The following is a 19,864-nucleotide window of genomic DNA, read 5'->3' as shown; positions in this document are numbered from 1 at the left end:
ATGATTTAAAACTATCGAATGAATGAATATTTTACACCTATCGATAGTTTGATAGTTTTTATTCGATAGTTCCCATCACTAGCTAAAAATATCAATTAAAAATAATATTTATTGCAACTGAAAAAAATTTTTTTATTGATAATGAAAAATATTTGCATTGAAAGTAAAAATTTGTAGCTAAATAAAAATATTTAACATTAAATAAAACAAATAAAAAATCGAAAAAAATCAGTGAAAAATATGTGTGCATTTCCAGCTAGTGTTGCGTTTTCGCAACGTCATGTTTGAAGACTTCTGGAACATAACTGATTATAAATTTAAAAAAAAAACTAAAAAATGATTTGGAGAGATAGTTAAATTATCTAATCGACCTGTTTTTGCATTTTTTTGTAAACAATATTTTTCGTGCTTTTAAGCACTATCAGAATTTGAGGTTTTGTAAATTTTGAGGTAAAATTTTTGAACTTTTGAAAAATATCGTCAAAATTATAATTCTTCTAAATAATGTCAACTACAGGTAAATAAGGGTTCAAATTTTATTCCAAAATAAATTAAAATATTTAACATTAAATAAAACAAATTTATTACAAATAAAAAATCGAAAAAAAAATCAGTGCAAATTATGTGTGCATTAAATATTTTTTTTTTAATTTGTCGAATTTCTTACAATTTTGACTATTTGTCCATACATTAGGTATGTCAACTATAACATTGAATCGAATATATGGTCAAATTGTCTAAATTTTAAAACATTCGACGATTATTAAAAAAAAATATTAAATTACCTAATAAAATAAAAAAAAAATTTGTAATGCAAAATATTTTTGTTTGCAATAAAAATTTTATTTTCAATGCAAAAATTTTTCATTTCGAATAACATTTTTTTAATGCAAAATATTTTTAGTTGCAATAATTTTTTTTTTATTTTTTACCTTCTTTGTTTTGCTTCTTTTAGTTCAGATTAAATTAAAAACGCATCTTTTTATTTTAGAAAATTATTTATTTTTGGCCTATATATTTCGAGGTCTTACTTGCCTCATCTTCAGGGTCATTAAAATATTTTTAAAAAAGATAAACTAAAAAGTTTTTTCAAGTAAGACCTCGAAAAATATAGGCCAAAAATAAATAATTTTCTAAAATAAATAGATGCGTTTTTAATTTAATCTGAACTAAAAGAAGCAAAACAAAGAAGGTAAAAAATAAAATAATTATAAAGTTCAACATAAAAAACAAATAAAATATATAAATTTTTTTTTAATGCAAATATTTTTCCGTTTCCAAAATTTTTTTTTTATGCAAATTTTTTTCTATTACAATAAATAATTTTTTTTACATTAATTTTTTATTTTTGCAATAATTTTTTTTTTAATTTATAGTGGGAAACAAATGCATTAAAAAAAAGACTTTTTACAACCCTGTCAAATAGTGATTCATTGAGAAAATTTAAATAAAAAGAAATTTTTTTCAATACCTTCTATTATTTTTTATAGTTTGTGCAGTAATATTAAAAAAAAAATACAGTTTTCATATTTATTTTCATAAAGTACCCAAAAGGTTACATATAAATTTTAATATGGCTTTTCGTTTACCTTAAAGGAATTCACACATCGGAAAAGTATGTAGGTAATAGCTGTCGGTACGGGTAGTTGCATACAAAAAATTCCAAATCTAAACGTTGACATTCCTGTTTCGATTTTTTTTTCATACAAGTACCAGTAAGTACCCATATTTCTACCGCATACCTTTCCAGTCTGATATTGCCTTTAGAGCTAATTCAAATTATCGTACGCGAAATACGTACGTCACATGCTAATTATTAAGCCAGAAACTGGACTTCAAAAAAATGATATTCGAATAACCTATCCTAAAAATGAGATCTTGCTGAACTATCACAGTGGGGCCGAAACCTGTAAAACACGAGCAAAACCTCTTCTTTTTTTTCAAATGTTTTCGCGGATTAACTTGTTGGTTGTTCACTAAACTGTTCAATTTTTGTTTACTTAATTGTTACTTTAAAATTCTGTTGGTATTAAATATACATTTTCTCGAATTTAATGTGAAACTAAAAGTAATATTTCATCTCCACAGAGAACATAAATATTGGAACAATTTGACAAAATAGACACTCTCTACAAAAAATATAATGGTTGTTTTAAAAAACTTGTTTATATTTTTATTTTTTCAACTTACAACAATCAATCATTTTGTATATCGTGTAAACTGTAAACAATCGAAAAAATCAATGTACCATGTACCCAGACTCCTCCTATTAAATTCATACAAAAAGAGGTGTCTACACACATATCAGTACAAGACCACTCTTTGAAATATTATTCGCCGCAGTAAATTAGGGAATATAATGTCGCACAATGAAGTCAACTTTCCACTCGATAGAACTCGTAAAAAGGATAACAGCATAACAAATAAATAGTTGTTGTTGTTGTAGGAATGAATTTGTTGGAAGTAAGAAAATCACTTAAATTATAGACAAACACACATTACGAATTTATATATATGTATGTATGTCATCCAGGCACTTGTCGAAACTGGGGTGTTAGATTGAACATGGGTAAAACATTACCAATTGCGGTGGTTGACTTTTGGTTGGTAGCTATATGTATTTATATTGTAACCATGAATTCGAAATCTTGTCCTGTTCATTAAACATCGTCGTACAGGGAATTCTGCGAAACTTGAAGTATCAGCCAAAAATTAATGTGCTTAATGTTGGAGGACACAATAAACATCGTTACGCCTCGAGGTACATAACATAAATGATGTGTACGTAAATACATTTCTGGTTTAGGGGGTGCCAAAAAAATGTATATCTATACAAAAAAAAAAAAAATTGAAGAGGGTCGAAAAACGCATAATCACATCGTCTCTTGAGAATGACTGTTGGGTAGTAATTTTTCACTTAGCATGATATGAATGTTAGGATAAAAGTACTGGTAAAGGAATATCCTTGTTGAAATTCAAAACATCAAAAAGGGAGATAAGTATCATTTGTTACTTATAAATTTTGCATAACACAAAGTTATGTTCTCTTCATGTTGATGGCAACCATATACAATTCAAGATAATATTCTGATGCTTTTCAAATTTAAATGCAAGTCAAGTTGGATGAGGATTTAAAAAAGCTTATATAGAATACTAACATTTCTCATTGAGAATTGAAGATATTCTAAATATAATCTTCTATTTTTCTAACAGCAATACAAATCTTACCTTAAGCCAAAGTTACGCTTAACTCTTCTTCCGTTGTTATGGTATGATATTATATGGAATGTTCAAAAGTTGAATTGCTGCCTTTTTAATAATCACATGATGAATAAATGTTCAATAAATTGAAATTTTATTTTCAACAAAATTATAAAAAATGATTTGAATTATGAAGTGTCTTTTATGAAAATTATTTGAAATAAACGCTGTATTTTTCAAAGCATGTTTTTTTTTAAAAAACTTTTTATGAAAGGAGTATCAGCTTACTTGATAAAAGGTTAATAGGATTATTTGCAGATAATCTGCATTTTAAAATATATGAGAGGTTAACAAAAGCTTATAGTAGAAGATCCCATTACCATAGGGCGACTTACCCTAATCTTTATACCAGTTGAGAGTTCTATTTCCTTAAAGGAAATAGTGTCTAAAGAAATAGTACTTTATTATATTTGTAATTTTGGGTCACATAGAAGATTATTTAATAATTATATTAAAAATATGTCATCACTGAATATTTTGATATTTCGTTGCGCCAAAGGTATCGCTAAAAAAACGCATTTTGACTAATAAACATGTAATGTCTGTAATCTTACTAAACAAAAAAAAACATTTTTGATACAAATTTATAGACAAGAGAAATACTATACCTTTAATATGATACAAATATGATTTTTGTACGACATTTATTACGCATTCTACGATAGCCTTAAAAAAAAAAAAAAACAACTACAATCGTGATTTTTAGATCCGAAACTTCAAACTGCAATATCTCAAAAACTCCACCCACGATTTTTTAAAAAATTTTACCCCACGTAATATGCTTGACCTCACCTTTCATTTGATATCAATTTCATTAGTAAACGCCCTGGGCCCAGACCCGTATAAACTTAGCATGACAACTTTTGAAAAGTTAATTTTTTTTTGGCTCAGTAATTGCCGCATAATTGCCGTGTTTATGCCGTGAAGTCAAAAAGAATTGCCGCGCGCTTAGTTTGGTCAGAATCGGTAAACCAAGTTTGTCATGCTAACTTTATATAAAGTTAGCATGACAACTTTTAATTTTTGATCAATTTCAATTTTTTTTTCGCTAATTATTTAAAGCTTAATTGCCGTAATTATGCCGTGAAATCGAAAATAAACTATCTCTTTTGGTTTTCTCAAAAAAAAATAAAATCTATTTTTTGTTAACCCTATTCCATATAAAGTTAGCATGACACACCCTGTATTTCTTAAATCCTTGGTCAATTTTTAAATTTTTTTGACGAATTAATTGCCGCATTGGGTTAATATAAAAACCGCAAACTCAAAAAAATTGCCGCGCTTTTGGTTTTTTTCAAAAAAAATTAAAAACTGTTTTTGACCTCATATCGTCAAAAAATAAGTTCTTTAACTTTTTTGCAAAAAACCAAGAGCGCGGCAATTTTTTTTGAGTTTGTGGTTTTTATATTAACCCAATGCGGCAATTAATTGGCCAAAAAAATTTAAAAATTGACCAAGGATTTAAGAAATAGATGGTTTGTCATGCTAACTTTATACGATATGAGGCCAAAAACAGTTTTTAATTTTTTTTGAAAAAACCAAAAGCGCGGCAATTTTTTTGAGTTTGCAGTTTTTATATTAACCCAATGCGGCAGTTAATTGGCCAAAAAAATTTAAAAATTGACCAAGGATTTAAGAAATACAGGGTGTGTCATGCTAACTTTATATGGAATAGGGTTAACAAAAAATAGATTTTATTTTTTTTTTAGAAAACCAAAAGAGATAGTTTATTTTCGATTTCACGGCATAATTACGGCAATTAAGCTTTAAATAATTAGCGAAAAAAAAAATTGAAATTGATCAAAAATTAAAAGTTGTCATGCTAACTTTATATAAAGTTAGCATGACAAACTTGGTTTACCGATTCTGACCAAACTAAGCGCGCGGCAATTTTTATGACTTCACGGCATAAACACGGCAATTATGCGGCAATTACTGAGCCAAAAAAAAATTAACTTTTCAAAAGTTGTCATGCTAAGTTTATACGGGTTGGGCCCAGGCTCCATACAAAAATGGGTCATCTCCTTTGAATGTTCAGGATGTCCAATTTTATTATACTATTCGAAAACAACTTATTACTAACACCTACTGAAAAATTGATTAAAAAATTATTTTTTTTCGTTTTTACAGTAGGTATTTTCCCATTATAGTAGAAAAGTTTTTAACATCGTCTTGAAGGACATTTTTTAGACAAAAAAATGTTTTCTTCCAATTTTGTTTGATTGAAAATGAAGCCATTTAAAAAAAACCGTATAACTAATGTTTTGCTTCCAAAAAAAAATTAAATACATGGGGAAAAGACCACCTAAATACAAACGGATTTCTGTCTGGTTTTTTGCCATGAACATGACACTCTTAATTTAAGATAAAAATCTTCTTATTTTTATGATTCTGCTTAATTTAAGACAGAAGTCATCTGGGCAAAAAAAAAAAAAACATCCAGAAATCCGTTTAACTTTAGGTGGTCTTTTTCTCCATGTAGGGTAAAGTCGGGTGATATGGCACCACGGGTGATATGGCACCACGGGTGATATGGCACCCTTTCAATATCTCCTACTTAATGACTTCTTTTCAAAGCAAAAAGAGCAAAAAAGAATTCAGTCTGACGTAAGCTTTCAGTGGATGCATTCGGATCCGCAGTAACCATTGCCACTTAAATTTAAAAAATGGATAAACAAAAAAATGAGTTCAATTTGAGCGAAAAGTTTTTTTGTGCAAAATTGTTGTACGTGTGGTTCCAAAAGTATTTGACGGCGAGGGTTCATTTTAACACAAAAAGAACGGTAACGGTTATATTCTTGTGTTTGCTCATTTCCACAACTAAGCAAACGTGATTATTCAACAACAACTACACAGAAGTGTAGTCAAATGGGGGATATGGCACCCAAAAACATCGGGATATATGGCACCGGTGCCATTTCCCCCGCATCTATTTTGAACCTATTTATTTTTCAACTGACAATTGTATTTACAAAAAACATCAGCAAACCAGGCAACGTGGACTTAAACCCAGATCACAGCAGCCGTTGGATCTGCTGAATGTCAAAAAAAAGCAGGACCTAAGAAATTTGCGATTCCCTTCACATTTCACTACATTAAAAAGGCCTCTTAAATGACCCCAACCATAAAGTCTGCCAAATAGCCTTCAGATTGGCTGAAAAGTGCGGAATAAGGCAGTAATCATGATGTCACTTTTGGTCTCATGATTCGTGTACGTCTTTCAACAACACATGCAACAAGTGTCACAGAAAAATATCAAAAAGAAATAGGGTGCCATATCACCCTCCATTTTTTCAATCATGTTTTTTTTAATGTTTTTTATTTTTGCAAAAAATAACAAGAAATTATTTTTGAATTATACTTATGTACCTATTTTGTATTTAAGAAACAGTTTAAAAATAAATCCGCTTTTGTTTGAAACAGATATCTTCTTTATTTCTCAAGTAATAACGAAAAATGAAAATGGGTGCCATATCCCCCGACTTTACCCTAGAAACATTTTCACAAAATGTTATCAAGATCATACTATTTTTGTTAAAGATATTTTTGAAGTTTTCTAAAAATGTATCATTTCTTTTTTATGAAATGTTGTAGATTTTTTAATAATCTAAAACGTCATTAAGTTTCTCATAAAACGTCTTCTTTTTTGTCAGAAATTGATGAAAACCTTGGTTTTTTACCCGCCTTCCATTTCCCTCCCCCTCTCCATTTATATCTGTTACTGTTAGTAACCAATCGATTTTTCCATTTACTTATTTTATGGCACCAAATCGGTTAAATGTTACTGTTTGGGAAAAATTAAAATTAAAAAATTACCAAGTATCAACAAATGTATCGGTTTTTCGGCAACCTTTGCTTAAAAATAAAGTAAATAAAGACCAAAACGTTATTTTTACTATATGAATTTATCGAAGAAAACTGGCAAAAATTATAACGATAAAAAAGTTGAAGGTCCTTGAAAAAAAATTTTTATTATTACGGTCCACCCTATATAGATCCTATTAGCGATGAAAATTTGGATCAAAGCCCAAACTCAAATATTTATCAGTTTTTCCCTGCACGAGATATTGACTTATGTGCATACAAAAAATTATTCCACTTAGCGAGAACTTTTTAGTGATTTAGACGAAACCAACCGATCTATTTTAATGTTTTTGTACAACAAATATATTTCGTAGGATTCATTATAATTAAAATGCTTGAAAGTCGTCTAATAGTGGAGTCACTAAAGCAAATTATTAGGGAACCCGGCACAACAAATTTTGTTTTGCAAAGCTACAATTTCTAGAAAAGAAAAAAAAATTGAAAATTCAACTTTTTTGAAAATTCTGACCGTTACATATGAAATTGAGTCTTATTTTAGCGGAATATTGAATAACAAAAAAAACTAATCGAGCTACAAAATCGAGGTTTTTGGATTTCGTCTTAGTACTTCAAATTTGTGCAAACAAAATTTTTTGAATTTCGCATTTTTTTTTGGATTTTGAAAGGTTACTTTTGAGCTATGTTCTTAAAACAAACTCTTGAATATTTCAAAAACTATTTGAGCTACAAAGTTGGGGTTTGTATCAAAAATAATGTATTCAAAAGCTACAATTAATGGAAAAAGAAAAAACTTAAAAAAGTGATTTTTTAAAAAAGTCTCCACTGGCCTCATCAAACCGGAAGTGCACTTCTGAAACTTTAAATTGAAATAAAAAATGACTGGGTGAAGCTACAAAATTAATTTTTGCGCAACAAATTAGCATTTAATTAGCTACAATTTTGGGCATTAAAAAAATATTAATATTAATTATTTTAGCGGAATTTTGAATAACCAAAAAAACTGTTCAAGCTACAAAAACCAAGTTAATGTAATTGAAAAGCATTTAAAAAGCTACAAATTTGGAGGTCAACTAAACTCATTAATTTCAATCGTTTCAGATTTTGTCCGCTAACTTCAGACTTATTTTAGCGGAAAATTCAATAATTCAAAAACTATGCGAGCTACAAATTTTTGGTTTGGGCAACAAATTAGCATTTAATTAGCTACAATTAATGAGATAACTTTTTTTTGATTTCGCCACAAAGTGTCCGCTAAAGTAAGGGACGTAATTTTTGAGCTTTAGTTACTCCACTATGGTGCTTTTTTATCATAGATAGTTGTTCTTAAAAATTTTTTCTTTTTCGTATTTTAATAATTTTTTAATTAACCAGTCGAGAATTTAACATCTTAGAGATTGGTCGAACAACAGCAATTTTGTTGTGATAATTCTTCAGCTCATAAAAACCCCAAAACCATCTAATTTACTCTTACTATTGCAAATTTACCCCATTTACCACCAACTTCATGATAAAAAATTTCTAAACAAAATTATTAGAATTAAAGGGCATATTCTGAAACATAACATATGTATAACTATACTTTAAACACATCTAGAGATATTTTATAACATTCTTAAGAGTCTTCTTCAAAGTATTTATAGAGTAAGTTTCACTATAATATTTCAGATATGAGCTAACGGTTGTAGCTTTTATCTGCTTTGAAAGCCATATCCAACCACAACCACAATCTTTTCTCCTTACGAAGAAGATTCTTAAATTGCTTGAGTTTACAAAGTGAATAAAATACAAACTATACCTAGAGGACAGTAATAACAAAAAATCAAAGGCTTTAGCTTAGTAGGTATATAAGTATTGTAGATTGTACACACATATAATACAAATGTGAACTTTTCTAAAAGTCCCATCCATCTAGTATACTCTCTCTCTCTTTCAAAAAGATACTCAAAAGCAGCATATACAATCTCGTAAGATCTCATAAAACTTTTCACATAAAATTCAAAAATTTTTTAATGGCAATAAGATAAACACAAAACATTAAATCGTACCCAATGACACTTGTGCGATGTGCCGTTGAAGTTTCAAGAGTTCTCCTCCTACATCGTTCTGCATATTTGAGTCACGTAAAAGGATGGTTTTTGATTCGAATTTTTTTGTTTGTTTGTTTTTTTTTTTCTGCTTCTTTTTACAAATTGATTCGTTTACTTCAGGATTCAGGAATAAATAAATAAATAAAAAACAGCAAAATATTATTATGGAAAACTGAATTTAATTTTGTACCTGTGTACTTTTTGAATGTTAAACATTCACAAAAATTACATATATATTTTCAGGCAACAAAGAATAAACAACAATATGGTGGAAAGAATCAATTTCCCTCAATTACTTGGTTTATATATCGATAATGGTTTCAAAAGCTTGTCGTTTTATTTTCTGGTTGAACTTTAAAAACATATGTGACTGACGCCAATATCCGCTTAAGGGAGTGTAAAGTTTGCAAGTCAATGTAATTGGACTTCAATTTGAAAGGTAAATATATATATTTGAAAGGTAAATATATAAATATATATATGATACCATCCAACATCAGTTTCATTCTCGTTGATAAAGACACATACAATAATTGAAAAGAAAGGACGAAAAAAAAGAAAACATATTTGCAAAAAACGCCCAGAGGGTTTTCAAGAAACCTTTGGTAATATATCATTTTCTAAATTTTGTGTAAAGTAAGGTACATTAAGCATTCAGTGTTTAGTTTTGGAAAACTCTTAGATGAATATATTTGTGTATTACCTATTTAGTTTAGTGGAGTAATTAAAGCAAATTATTAGGGAACCCGGCCAAACAGCTCTGATTTTGATGATCTTTTTTTTCAAACTTCGTCGGTAATTAAAAATACTTTAAAGTCTATAGGTTAAAAATTGTTGATGTTGCCGTATTGTTTTTAAAATTAAAATTAAATTTTTTTTTAAAACCATTTTTTGTGCTTAAATTTCATAAAATAAATGATACCAAAAGATTCTCTAGGTAATTTAAGCAAAAAAATATATGGGAATAAAAGACAATCTTCCATCATTTAAGCGATAAATGCAATTTTCTCACAAACTGACTTCAAATGCAAAAAAAAAAAATGTATTTTGAACACAACGGCAACATCTACAATATTTACATCCACGTTTTTAAAAAGCCAGAATCTCATTTCTATTTGCTATTTAATTTTCAACATTGAGAGCTATTGAATGAAGAAAAAATAACTTGATATTTAAATGTTGAAGTTTAAAAAGAAAATAAATAAATTTTTTTTCTTCAAAACTTCTATTTAAAAAAGTTCTTCTAAAATGAAACACTTTTTAATTTTTTTTTATAAACTGTATTACATATTGACATTTACTTTTATAGTTTCAAATCATAAAAAATGTGGCCAAAAAATTTGAAAAATAAATGCAGTTATATTACGAAAAAGTTTTAAAAACGAAATGTTAAAATTTTTTCAATAATTTTTTTTTTTTCAAAAATCTGAGTTTAATTACCATTCTTTCAAAAGCCCTTCATTCAATTTACTAAATTTTAATTTTACAAATATGAAAAAAGCTTCTAGCTTTTGAAATGTATATTTAAATATGGTAGGTGTTGCCGTTGTGTTCAAATATATGTTTTTCTTTTTAAAGTCAATTTATTAATAAAATTTATCTATCGCTTAAACGATGGAAGATTGTCCCTCACTCCTATATATTTTTTTTCCTTTAATTTCCTCCTAGAATATCTTTTGGCATCAATCAATTTATGAAATTTAAGCAAAATTTTTGAAAAAAAAATTTTTTGTTCACAAAAGTCTTCAATTAAATTTAAAAAATCAAAGGGGAACAGCTACAATTTTTAATCTATAGACTTTAAAGTATTTTTAATTACCGACGTTTGAAAAAAAAAAGATCATTTAAATCAGAGCTGTTCGTCGGTGTTCCCTAATATTGCCATTTTTTTTAGCTTTAGTTACTCCACTATACTGCCCATAATCTTGTAAAGGCCCTAACTAAAAAATTTTCGATTTTGATTTTTTTGCATATTTGGAGTAAAGGCAATGTCTCTGATTAATCCTCCATTTATTTTTTTAGTCTAGGTCTTCAAATACGTCAGAAAATTCAAAATACACTTTTGATTTTTTTTCATTTTTATAGCCAAATTGCGATATTAGATTAACTGTGTCACTCTATAACTCAGAATTAAGAAAAATGTAGTTAGGGCTTTTACGAGATTATGGGCAGTATAGTTATAGTGATAGTGAAATGGCTTAGCAACAAATTGTGCACTTTGTGACAAAACTAAATTTTCATTGTTCGTAGTTTTTTGGTCCAACCAATAATTTTGTTTTGAATAACCACAGTTTTAGAATGTTTTTGAAAAAGTGGGGACAAAAGAAAACTGGCACAAGAAATAATTTCTTAAAACTTTATTAATGTTTTCGACTTTTAAAATCTTACATGATCTGAGTTCAAACCGGTGTAAGCCAGGTTGGTTTCTATCTTTAACTAATTAAAATATTTTAGTACGAAAGGACACCATCTTGAAACTTTTTTTGACCCCCTCTAGAAATATTTTGATTTTATATATGTAAACATATTAAAACCTCATCTGTTTCAAAGATATTTTAAGCCTCAAACATTATTAAAAAAACCGACCGCCCCAAAATTCAAAAATCCAAAAAAAAAAAACATACTGTGACTCAAATCTGCGACTCGAATCTGTAACTCGTATCTGTGACTCAACTCTGCCAACCGAATCTTCAGAACCTGAATTATTTATTTTGATTACCGAAGGTAAGTTTTGAAATTAGTAAAAAATTAAATACCAAAATATTTTTTACATAATTTATTATTGACTTAAATATGTTTCCTTTAAATAAGAAACCGAAATAAATTTATCAAAACTACAATACATTTCAGATGACCTTAAAAATATTGTAGTTTATTTTTATACATTTTATTTTTATTTATTTATTTAGCTGTTTGACAGCCAGTTCTGACTGTAAGTCGGTATGGCAACACTGACGACTTTCAAAATCCTACTTCGTCAGTGATTTTTTATTATTTTTCTTTTTTTTTTAATTTTATTTAAATAAATTACTAATTATGAAAAAAAAAAAAAACAGACTTTAACTTAAAAACTAAATTCATTACGATATAATTTCGTAATTTAAAATTAAGCAAATAAATTAAACTGGGCAATGATGTTTGGGACAGCAAACAATAATAATAATTAACTAGACTGAATAATGCAATTAGGAAGTAGAAATGTGAGGTTTATTTGGATTCTTCTGCGGCATCATCCGAAGTCTCACTTGACTCTGGCACAATAGCTTTGGTAGCACTTAAGCTTGATTCTTTCTCTTCGGTGGCATCTTCATCCAAATGCACATCAACATCCGAACGATTTTGAAGGCTTTGAAGTGACCCTTGACCTTGATTATTATTATTTTGCTGAGGCTGTTCTATAGCTGTAAGAATCGATTGTAAAAGTCCTTGAGAAAGAACTTCCTCGTGATTGGTATTTCCATCACTGTTAACTAAAGACTGTGAAGGATTAGATGATTGAATTTGAATTTGGAAAGGAGATGCTTGCAAGTCTTCCACTGGAAGCGAAACTGATTGTGATTTTTGTGCTGAAATGACATTTAATCCTTCCAAACCAGGAAGATTCTCCGAATTGACATTATTATCTGGTAGAGTTGCTACACTGGAACGTTTCGACTCGTATCCAATGGCATCTGGACCACTGCCAGGTGCTGATGGGGGTGGTCCATATGAGCTTGCTGGCCTGCCAACACCTTGATCCAGGAATTGTTGCTGTTGGAATTGATAATTGGCACCAACTAAATTCGGTCCATGGCCACAATCTTGAGGTTGATTAAATCTAGCTTCTTGGGTAAATGGCAATCCTTGGGTGTGAATAAACTGCTGTTGCTGCTGGCTACCACTGAAAGATGATGCTCCGCCAAAGGAACTTCCTTGATGATGATGTTGATGGCTAATGGGTAGTGGTGGTGGTAAATATCCTTGCTGCTGCTGTGGTGCTGGAACTGGTGGAGGTGGTGGCAAATACTGGTTAAATGCATTACCACGTTCCTCTTCTCTATAATTCTCATGATGATGCTGGTGCTGATGGTATTGATTTTGGCTACCACCTCCTCCTCCTCCTGCCTGATGATGGAATTCAATATTTACAGATTCCTGAGGAGGCAATAGTTGCTGTTGGGGTGGTCCATATTGGCTAGCTGGTTGTTGGGGTGGTCCATATTGGCTGGCTGGTTCAGCAATTTCCTTTGGTGGTGGTGGAATATATGTTGCTGGTTGATTCGGTGGCTTAACCCCAAATTGATCCAAATGCTGTACTGTTGCTCCAATCGATTCGAGGAGTCCCTGTGGCACTGGCGGACGATAGGTCACGGGATTACTAGGTGGTGTTAAAGCGTTATTCAACCAGGGACGTTGGTTTCCGCTCTGTGTGCCATACAAAATGCCAAGATTTGAGCCCTGTGATGAAAAGCTTCCACTGTTTTCAGAATGATGGTGGTGGTTGTTGCTTTGGAAATTACCACCACTGCCGCCATTTCCTATTGGGGGTGCACCATATTCTCCGCTGCTGATTTCATTGTATTTCTGGGCATGAATTGAATTGGGTGCAAATGAATCTTGTGGGGGTTTTGAATAAGTATCTTCAATCGATCCAAGTGGAGGCTGAAAAAAAAAGTTATTATTAGATTTTTCGTAGGTATAAATGAGAGGAAATTATAAACTTACTTGTAGATTATCAGATTCTATCGAATTCAAATGGTGGTCCCCATCTCCGCCAGATCCACTACCACCTGAATGGAAATCAATAGGTCCCGAAGCTGGTAGTGATTGTGTAGGTGCCGTTTCAAAACCACCCGACTGCAGGGCAACAGCAACAATTTGTTCATCTGTTAGTCCGCCAAAGTTTCCTCGCCCTCCGTTGTTGTAGGTGGTGATTGTCGTCTGATGCTGAGCTGCACCACTCGATACTGTGCTGTAACCTGATTGAGTTTGGATATTGTTATGTTCGACATAGTGACCAAATGGTGCCGGAATTGGTTTCCAACCATCACAGGAAGCAGTGTGGAAATGCCCACCACCTGAGTTGCCACCATGATGACCGTTGCCTTGATTTTCCACCTGTATTTGAACCTGCTTTAGGGGTCCACCACCACCACCACCACCATTACCCCCATGGGAGTGATGGTGACCACCTTGGAAGCCTCCGTTGCCGCCATTTCCGCTGGTTACAATAATTGTTGTCTCTGTTGGTGGACGGTTTAAGTTGGGTAGTGGGGGTGGTCCATAACTTGGCCTTGGTGGACCGTAACTGAGATTGGGTCTACCAATAAATTGACCCGATGGAGGTGGTCCATATGATGTGTGAGGGCGAGATGGGAAACCATTGCCATTAGGTTTGAAAACCGGTCCAGGCGCTACCAATGGCAAGGGTTGTGGCAATGGTGGGCCATAGCTAGGAGCTGGTCTTGGTGGTCCAAAGTTACCTTGGGGCTTTGGAGGTGGGCCGTAGGTGGTAAATGGCTTGCCTTGAGGTGGTGGGCCATAAGTTGAGGCTGGCGATTGTTGTAAATGGGGTGGGCCATAGAATGGCTTGGGAATACCGAAGTATGATTTTATTTGGTCATTAAACCCACCGCCGTTAAAGTTCTGCCCGAAATTTAACTTTGGAGGTCCATACTTTAGTTGCGGAGGACCATATTCTCGGAATGGAATCTGTTGTGGAACACCATATTCTCGATGTGGAACACGAATTTGTGGTGGCGGTCCGTATGAAGGTGCTGGTACACCACGCGGAGGTGGTCCGTAACTATCTGCAATTCCACCATTGCTCAATATACCTTGAATTGGTACAGCTGTTGCAATTGCCAAAATGCATGCTATCCGTAGAATTGTCTGCAATGAGAAAGAAAAGAAATAATAGACGTTAATAAAAATACGCTCTACAAATACGTGAGAACAAGAAACTTTTATATAAGGTGAAAATTACTAATATTGCCCATAGAATTGCATAATGTCACGAACGTGTGTGTGGCGTGGTTTCTCATATACTTTTGAAATACATTCCCGCGCACGTATTATTCGACATGAACTTGTGAAAATCAGGCGAAAAATTTGCACCGCAATTTACCCGCGAATGAGGTGGTTACTCTAGAGATGATGGTTGATGATGCTGGTTAGGCACCATCATCCACGTAGGTTATACCCTTTTCATAGTTCTTTGTAGGGGGGGGCGCAGAATTTATGCTTTCCAGGTGCTGATCTGGACGGTATTAGTATTCACAATGTGCTACTATACTGTGTGTTAAGTTCAAAAGCACACATTAGGTGTTTACGAGTTCGTCACATTTTCTTCTCTTATAAAAGTATAGTTTTGTTCTTTTTTTTGTTTTTAGTGCACATTGCCATCTATTAGCAACTGCTGGTGTAAAAATGAGTTCTCTCTGTGGGAAATGAAATTATATTTTCGCGGATTTTTTTTTTTGCAAAAAAAAAGAAGAAAAATACAAAAAACAAAAAGTGCACCTTGAAAAGAATCGTTTAGGGCAAGGAATTTACTTGGCGTACACACGTCCATGTGCATTTTGTGTGTTCTTTATACCAGGAAGAAAAAAAAAAATTGAAAGAAAACAAGAGTTGAAAAAGTTTTTCTAACTTTTCTTTGGGTTATGAGGAATTTTGTTCAAAAAATATGATGTGGATGTAGAAAGAAAAGAGATGTGTAAAAGTTTCCTTTTTTTTTTTCTTTCTTGTTAAGGTTTTGAATAATAGGGTTGAAAAAGCAAGTTGAAAATTGCACAGCAAACATTTTATGTCACGCTTGGACTAAGATTGATCGATGCATTTAATTTTAAGGTGGTTGAAAAGGTTTGAAACCTTTTATATGTGAGAATTACATTTTGAAATAAAAAAAAAAAATAATAACACACACACGCACATACATTGGCTTTTAGAATGGCAGAAAGATGATGAGAATTTTATGAGGTGGTTTTTGTAAGCTTTTAAGGTTGAAGGTCATTTTTTGGTATTTAAGTTAGGTACGTGACATTTTGAAAACTGTCTTAAAAAATGTATTAATCTTAATGTTCTAAAAGTAGTAGGAAATAATCAATGTGGAAAATAGTTGTCTTTCAGTTCAAAATATTTAAATTCTAGAAACACAATTCTAAGGAAATTAGAAGGTGTTTTCTTTCTATAAGGGATTTTAGTGAAAATGATGGGCGTATTTACGTATTGTGTCTTCATGTCTATTTTACAACGAATATTAGTATGACATAGAACAAATTTTCTTTAATTAACTTCAAAGGGCTTTATTTTCCCCTGACGGATTTTAACAACTTTTTTTTATATAAAAAATTACATTCATTTTAGATTTAGATAAGATTCTTTTAGGAAATATTTTCTTCTTCGAAAACTGGAGATGGCGAATTATTCAATTTTGAGTCTTGTAACGTGATCAATACCTTAAAAAAAATATGTCGTTAAAAATAGGTTTTTGACTATATTTTCCTATTCGGAAATCGGCTAAAATTCTTTAATAAATATAAGCTCGGTAGCATTTTGTATGGGAGCTTAAAAAAAAAATTAATTAAAGATTTTCTCTTTCTAAACACGTTATATCTTTTGATCTAGAACACATACAAATTTAATTGAAATTACATTTCATTTGATATATCAAATTTAAACTCTAAAAATTTTTAATCCCTCTGCAAAGTCAAACAATGCAGAAAAATGAATTAAAAAAAAATAAAAAATTAATAAAAAAAAAAGTTCAAAAGGTTCACATTAAAATCTGAAGAATATTAATTTTATACGTGAATATTCAATAAGAAGAAATTGATTGCCATCAACTTTTATTTATTAAAAAAAAAAAAAACATATAACTCAACTTTCCATCGTCACCTTTGACCTGGTTTTCGGTTTAAACTGTTTAATTGAAAAAAAGGTTGAAGAAGTAAACAATTAAATGAGGTAAAATATTTGATGTGAACTTTTTGCTTGCTAGAAGAATTTGTCCGTTGTTTTTTAAACTACTTTTTTTGTTTTATATTGTTTATACTAAAGTGCAAATGAAACTATCAACGTAATACAATCATGGTTGATGATAAAAAAAAAATACATAAATTCTGAATAATATTAAGTCTTCCAAGCTGTTGTTTTATCATTGCTTTATAAATCAAGTAAACCCTAATTTACTAGTCACAAATCCAACAAAGTTTAAGTTAATTCCGTTAGAATATTCACCTCAACACTGGCAGTTATTATTTGCACTTGAGTGTTTGCTTAATTGTCAACCTGAATTAATAAACTTTTTATCCAACTATGTGTGAGTAACCAACTTATTCAGCAAATTAATTTATCCTGTGTGATTTCGCATTTTTTTTTTCTTAAGTACAAATAATTTGCATAAAATTGTCCACAGCTGTTTTATTTTAAAACAAAGCATACACACAAAAAAAAGAAGCTATATCATCTGTTTGAATAAAAAGTCAGGAAATTTTAACTTATTTTCATTAACTTTTGGGAAAGGCGAAGTAGTTTCAATGAAGAAGAGTAACAAAAAAAAAAAAAGATAACTCGCAGAAAGTACAAAAAGTCATTAGGTGGCACCAGCTGCTAAAACTGCTACTGGGTGAAAGTTTTGTTTGGATAGTTAAAAGCAACCTACACACTCTTCTATGCAATATATTATATATCTATCCCTTGGGAAAAATCCCCCGCTATGAATCTGCAAAACCAAGCACTTTTAACAGCACTTACACATCGTTTATTTTGATTGAGATGAATGCATTGCGATGACTAAGTAAAGAAATAATTAAACATAGCTTACACTTTAGTACTGGTTGTAAGTATTTACTTATATTTGATACTTTGACATGACTTTATAGAGGCTAACACAAATTTAAACAAAAAGAGTTTTTCTAAAATTTCTTGTAAAAATGAGCAACACAGGTTTTTTTTTGTATCTTAATATTTTTCAACTCTCCTGGTTATAAAAAGTGAAGGATGTCTTAAGTAACTCAAAAACTAATGTGCATGAGCTATTTTGGCTTGAAACTTGGTGAATCAGGAATATTGCTTCTATGAAGTTAATATTTATTTTATAAAAATTATAAAATTATCACATTTATTTGTTTTTAAATTCCAATACGCTACTTTCTTTATATATTGTTGATTTCGTCTAGGCCTTGAAATACCTATAGCACTTCAGAAGTTGGCAATTTTAGCAAAACAATTTTCTTAAGTTTAAAGCTTTTAATAATAATGCTTTTTAATTAAAAAGTTATGAAAGAAAAAACAATAAAAAAGTCGTTTTATTTTTTATAAAAATGTTTCAATAATTTTCAAAAACAAAATTGATTTGTCATTTTAAAGAAATTATTAATTGGACCATACAAAAGTTTTAAAAAAAAATCATTGCTCTATTTTCAAAAAACTTGATTTTTCAAAAAAAAAAAAGTTTTTTTATTTAAAATAATTTTTTTTTTATAATTTATAAGTTGACTTAAATATGCCTGCAAAAAAATTGCATTGGAATTAGTTGAGTCGTTTATGAGCAAGTCAGGGAATAATAAAATGGTACTATGACAGGAACTTTTAATAACGGCTCAAAAAATATTTTATTTTAAGGCAGACTTATGCACTAAGCAGAGTTTTATTTGTAACATTACAAACAAAAATTTTAATCAAAATCATTAGATACATTTTTGAAAAATAAATAAACTTTTCTATTTTGATTACAATGCAAGTATGGTAAGATTTTGTCAATTTTTCGTTCGATCGCTGTTTAGGCTGTAGCTGGAGGTATATAGAGATAGAATTGCATCACCCATCATTATATGATGTCTGATTGTTATCTTGAGTTTTTCTATACTACATCGATCAGTGAGGATTTGTACATTACATTTCAAACAGGTATGCATTTTAAACAATACACATTTCTGAAACGTCAGAGGGAGCATGCGTGAAAATGCAAAATGTAAAAAAGTAAATTTTTGTACACTTAACTCTTCTTGCCTCTTGTGCCAGAGAATTCACAGTAACTTTTGAGTCAAACAAAAATTAAATCAATTTTTCGAAAATTCAAAACTACCTCAAGACACTCAACTAAAATTTGATTGAATTTTTAAGCTGACTGAAAATATATAAAAAAAAAATCATGTGTGCAATTCACACGTGGTTGAAGTGAAACCTTAAAAATCATTTTAAAAAAATCGAAAAAATATAACTTTTTTTTATTCCATCAGTTTTTTTATATTACAACCTACAATAAATTTTATACCATCTGAAAGCTTATTGTTTCAGCTCAAAATATTTATATCAACCATGTCTATACAACATCTACAAAAAGAGCTAGAACCAAATTAGTTTTCATAAAAAAAGCAAAACAATCAATCTCTTTTCTCTTATAACGCCATTAAATCCATTTTTTAAAAGACACCCTATAAAAAATTTTATATCATTATTATTTCACCTTTTATATGACGCTTGAATCATATTTCTACCATGCCTACAAAAAAAGTAAGAATTTTTCAAAGCCAACCATGTCGAAATTTCAAACTGAGATTTCGGTACTTCCTCTACTGCTGGCTGGTCATCGGCAACAAATCTTCACAGGTTTTTTGAAGTATATTTCAAGTGCACTTACCGTTATGTTTAAATGAAATGTAATATTATCAGCATGCGTATTAAAGTTAAATAAATTTTTTATGTGC

The 19,864-nt window shown here is 30.4% G+C and overlaps 1 protein-coding gene across 2 annotated transcripts in view; it reads right to left on the bottom strand.

Annotated features, from left to right (window-relative positions):
- Positions 1-11,968: 11,968 nt before the first annotated feature.
- The window catches only part of LOC129912604 (neurogenic protein mastermind), an 81,958-nt gene continuing 74,062 nt past the window's right edge, over positions 11,969-19,864 (bottom strand). The window contains exons 2-3 of one of the 2 annotated variants that reach the window (XM_055990910.1): positions 13,878-15,044; positions 11,969-13,814 (exon numbers count right to left, since the gene is read on the bottom strand). In XM_055990910.1, coding sequence (XP_055846885.1) covers positions 12,381-13,814; positions 13,878-15,044 — 2,601 coding nt within the window. In that variant the 3' untranslated portion in view covers positions 11,969-12,380. Of the gene's footprint in view, positions 13,815-13,877; positions 15,045-19,864 lie in introns of those variants that run through there. The other variant, XR_008771871.1, reaches the window with a different exon arrangement.

Source organism: Episyrphus balteatus, chromosome 2, assembly GCF_945859705.1.
Source record: "Episyrphus balteatus chromosome 2, idEpiBalt1.1, whole genome shotgun sequence".
Taxonomy (NCBI): domain Eukaryota; kingdom Metazoa; phylum Arthropoda; class Insecta; order Diptera; family Syrphidae; genus Episyrphus; species Episyrphus balteatus.
This window is presented reverse-complemented; position numbering and strand designations above follow the sequence as displayed.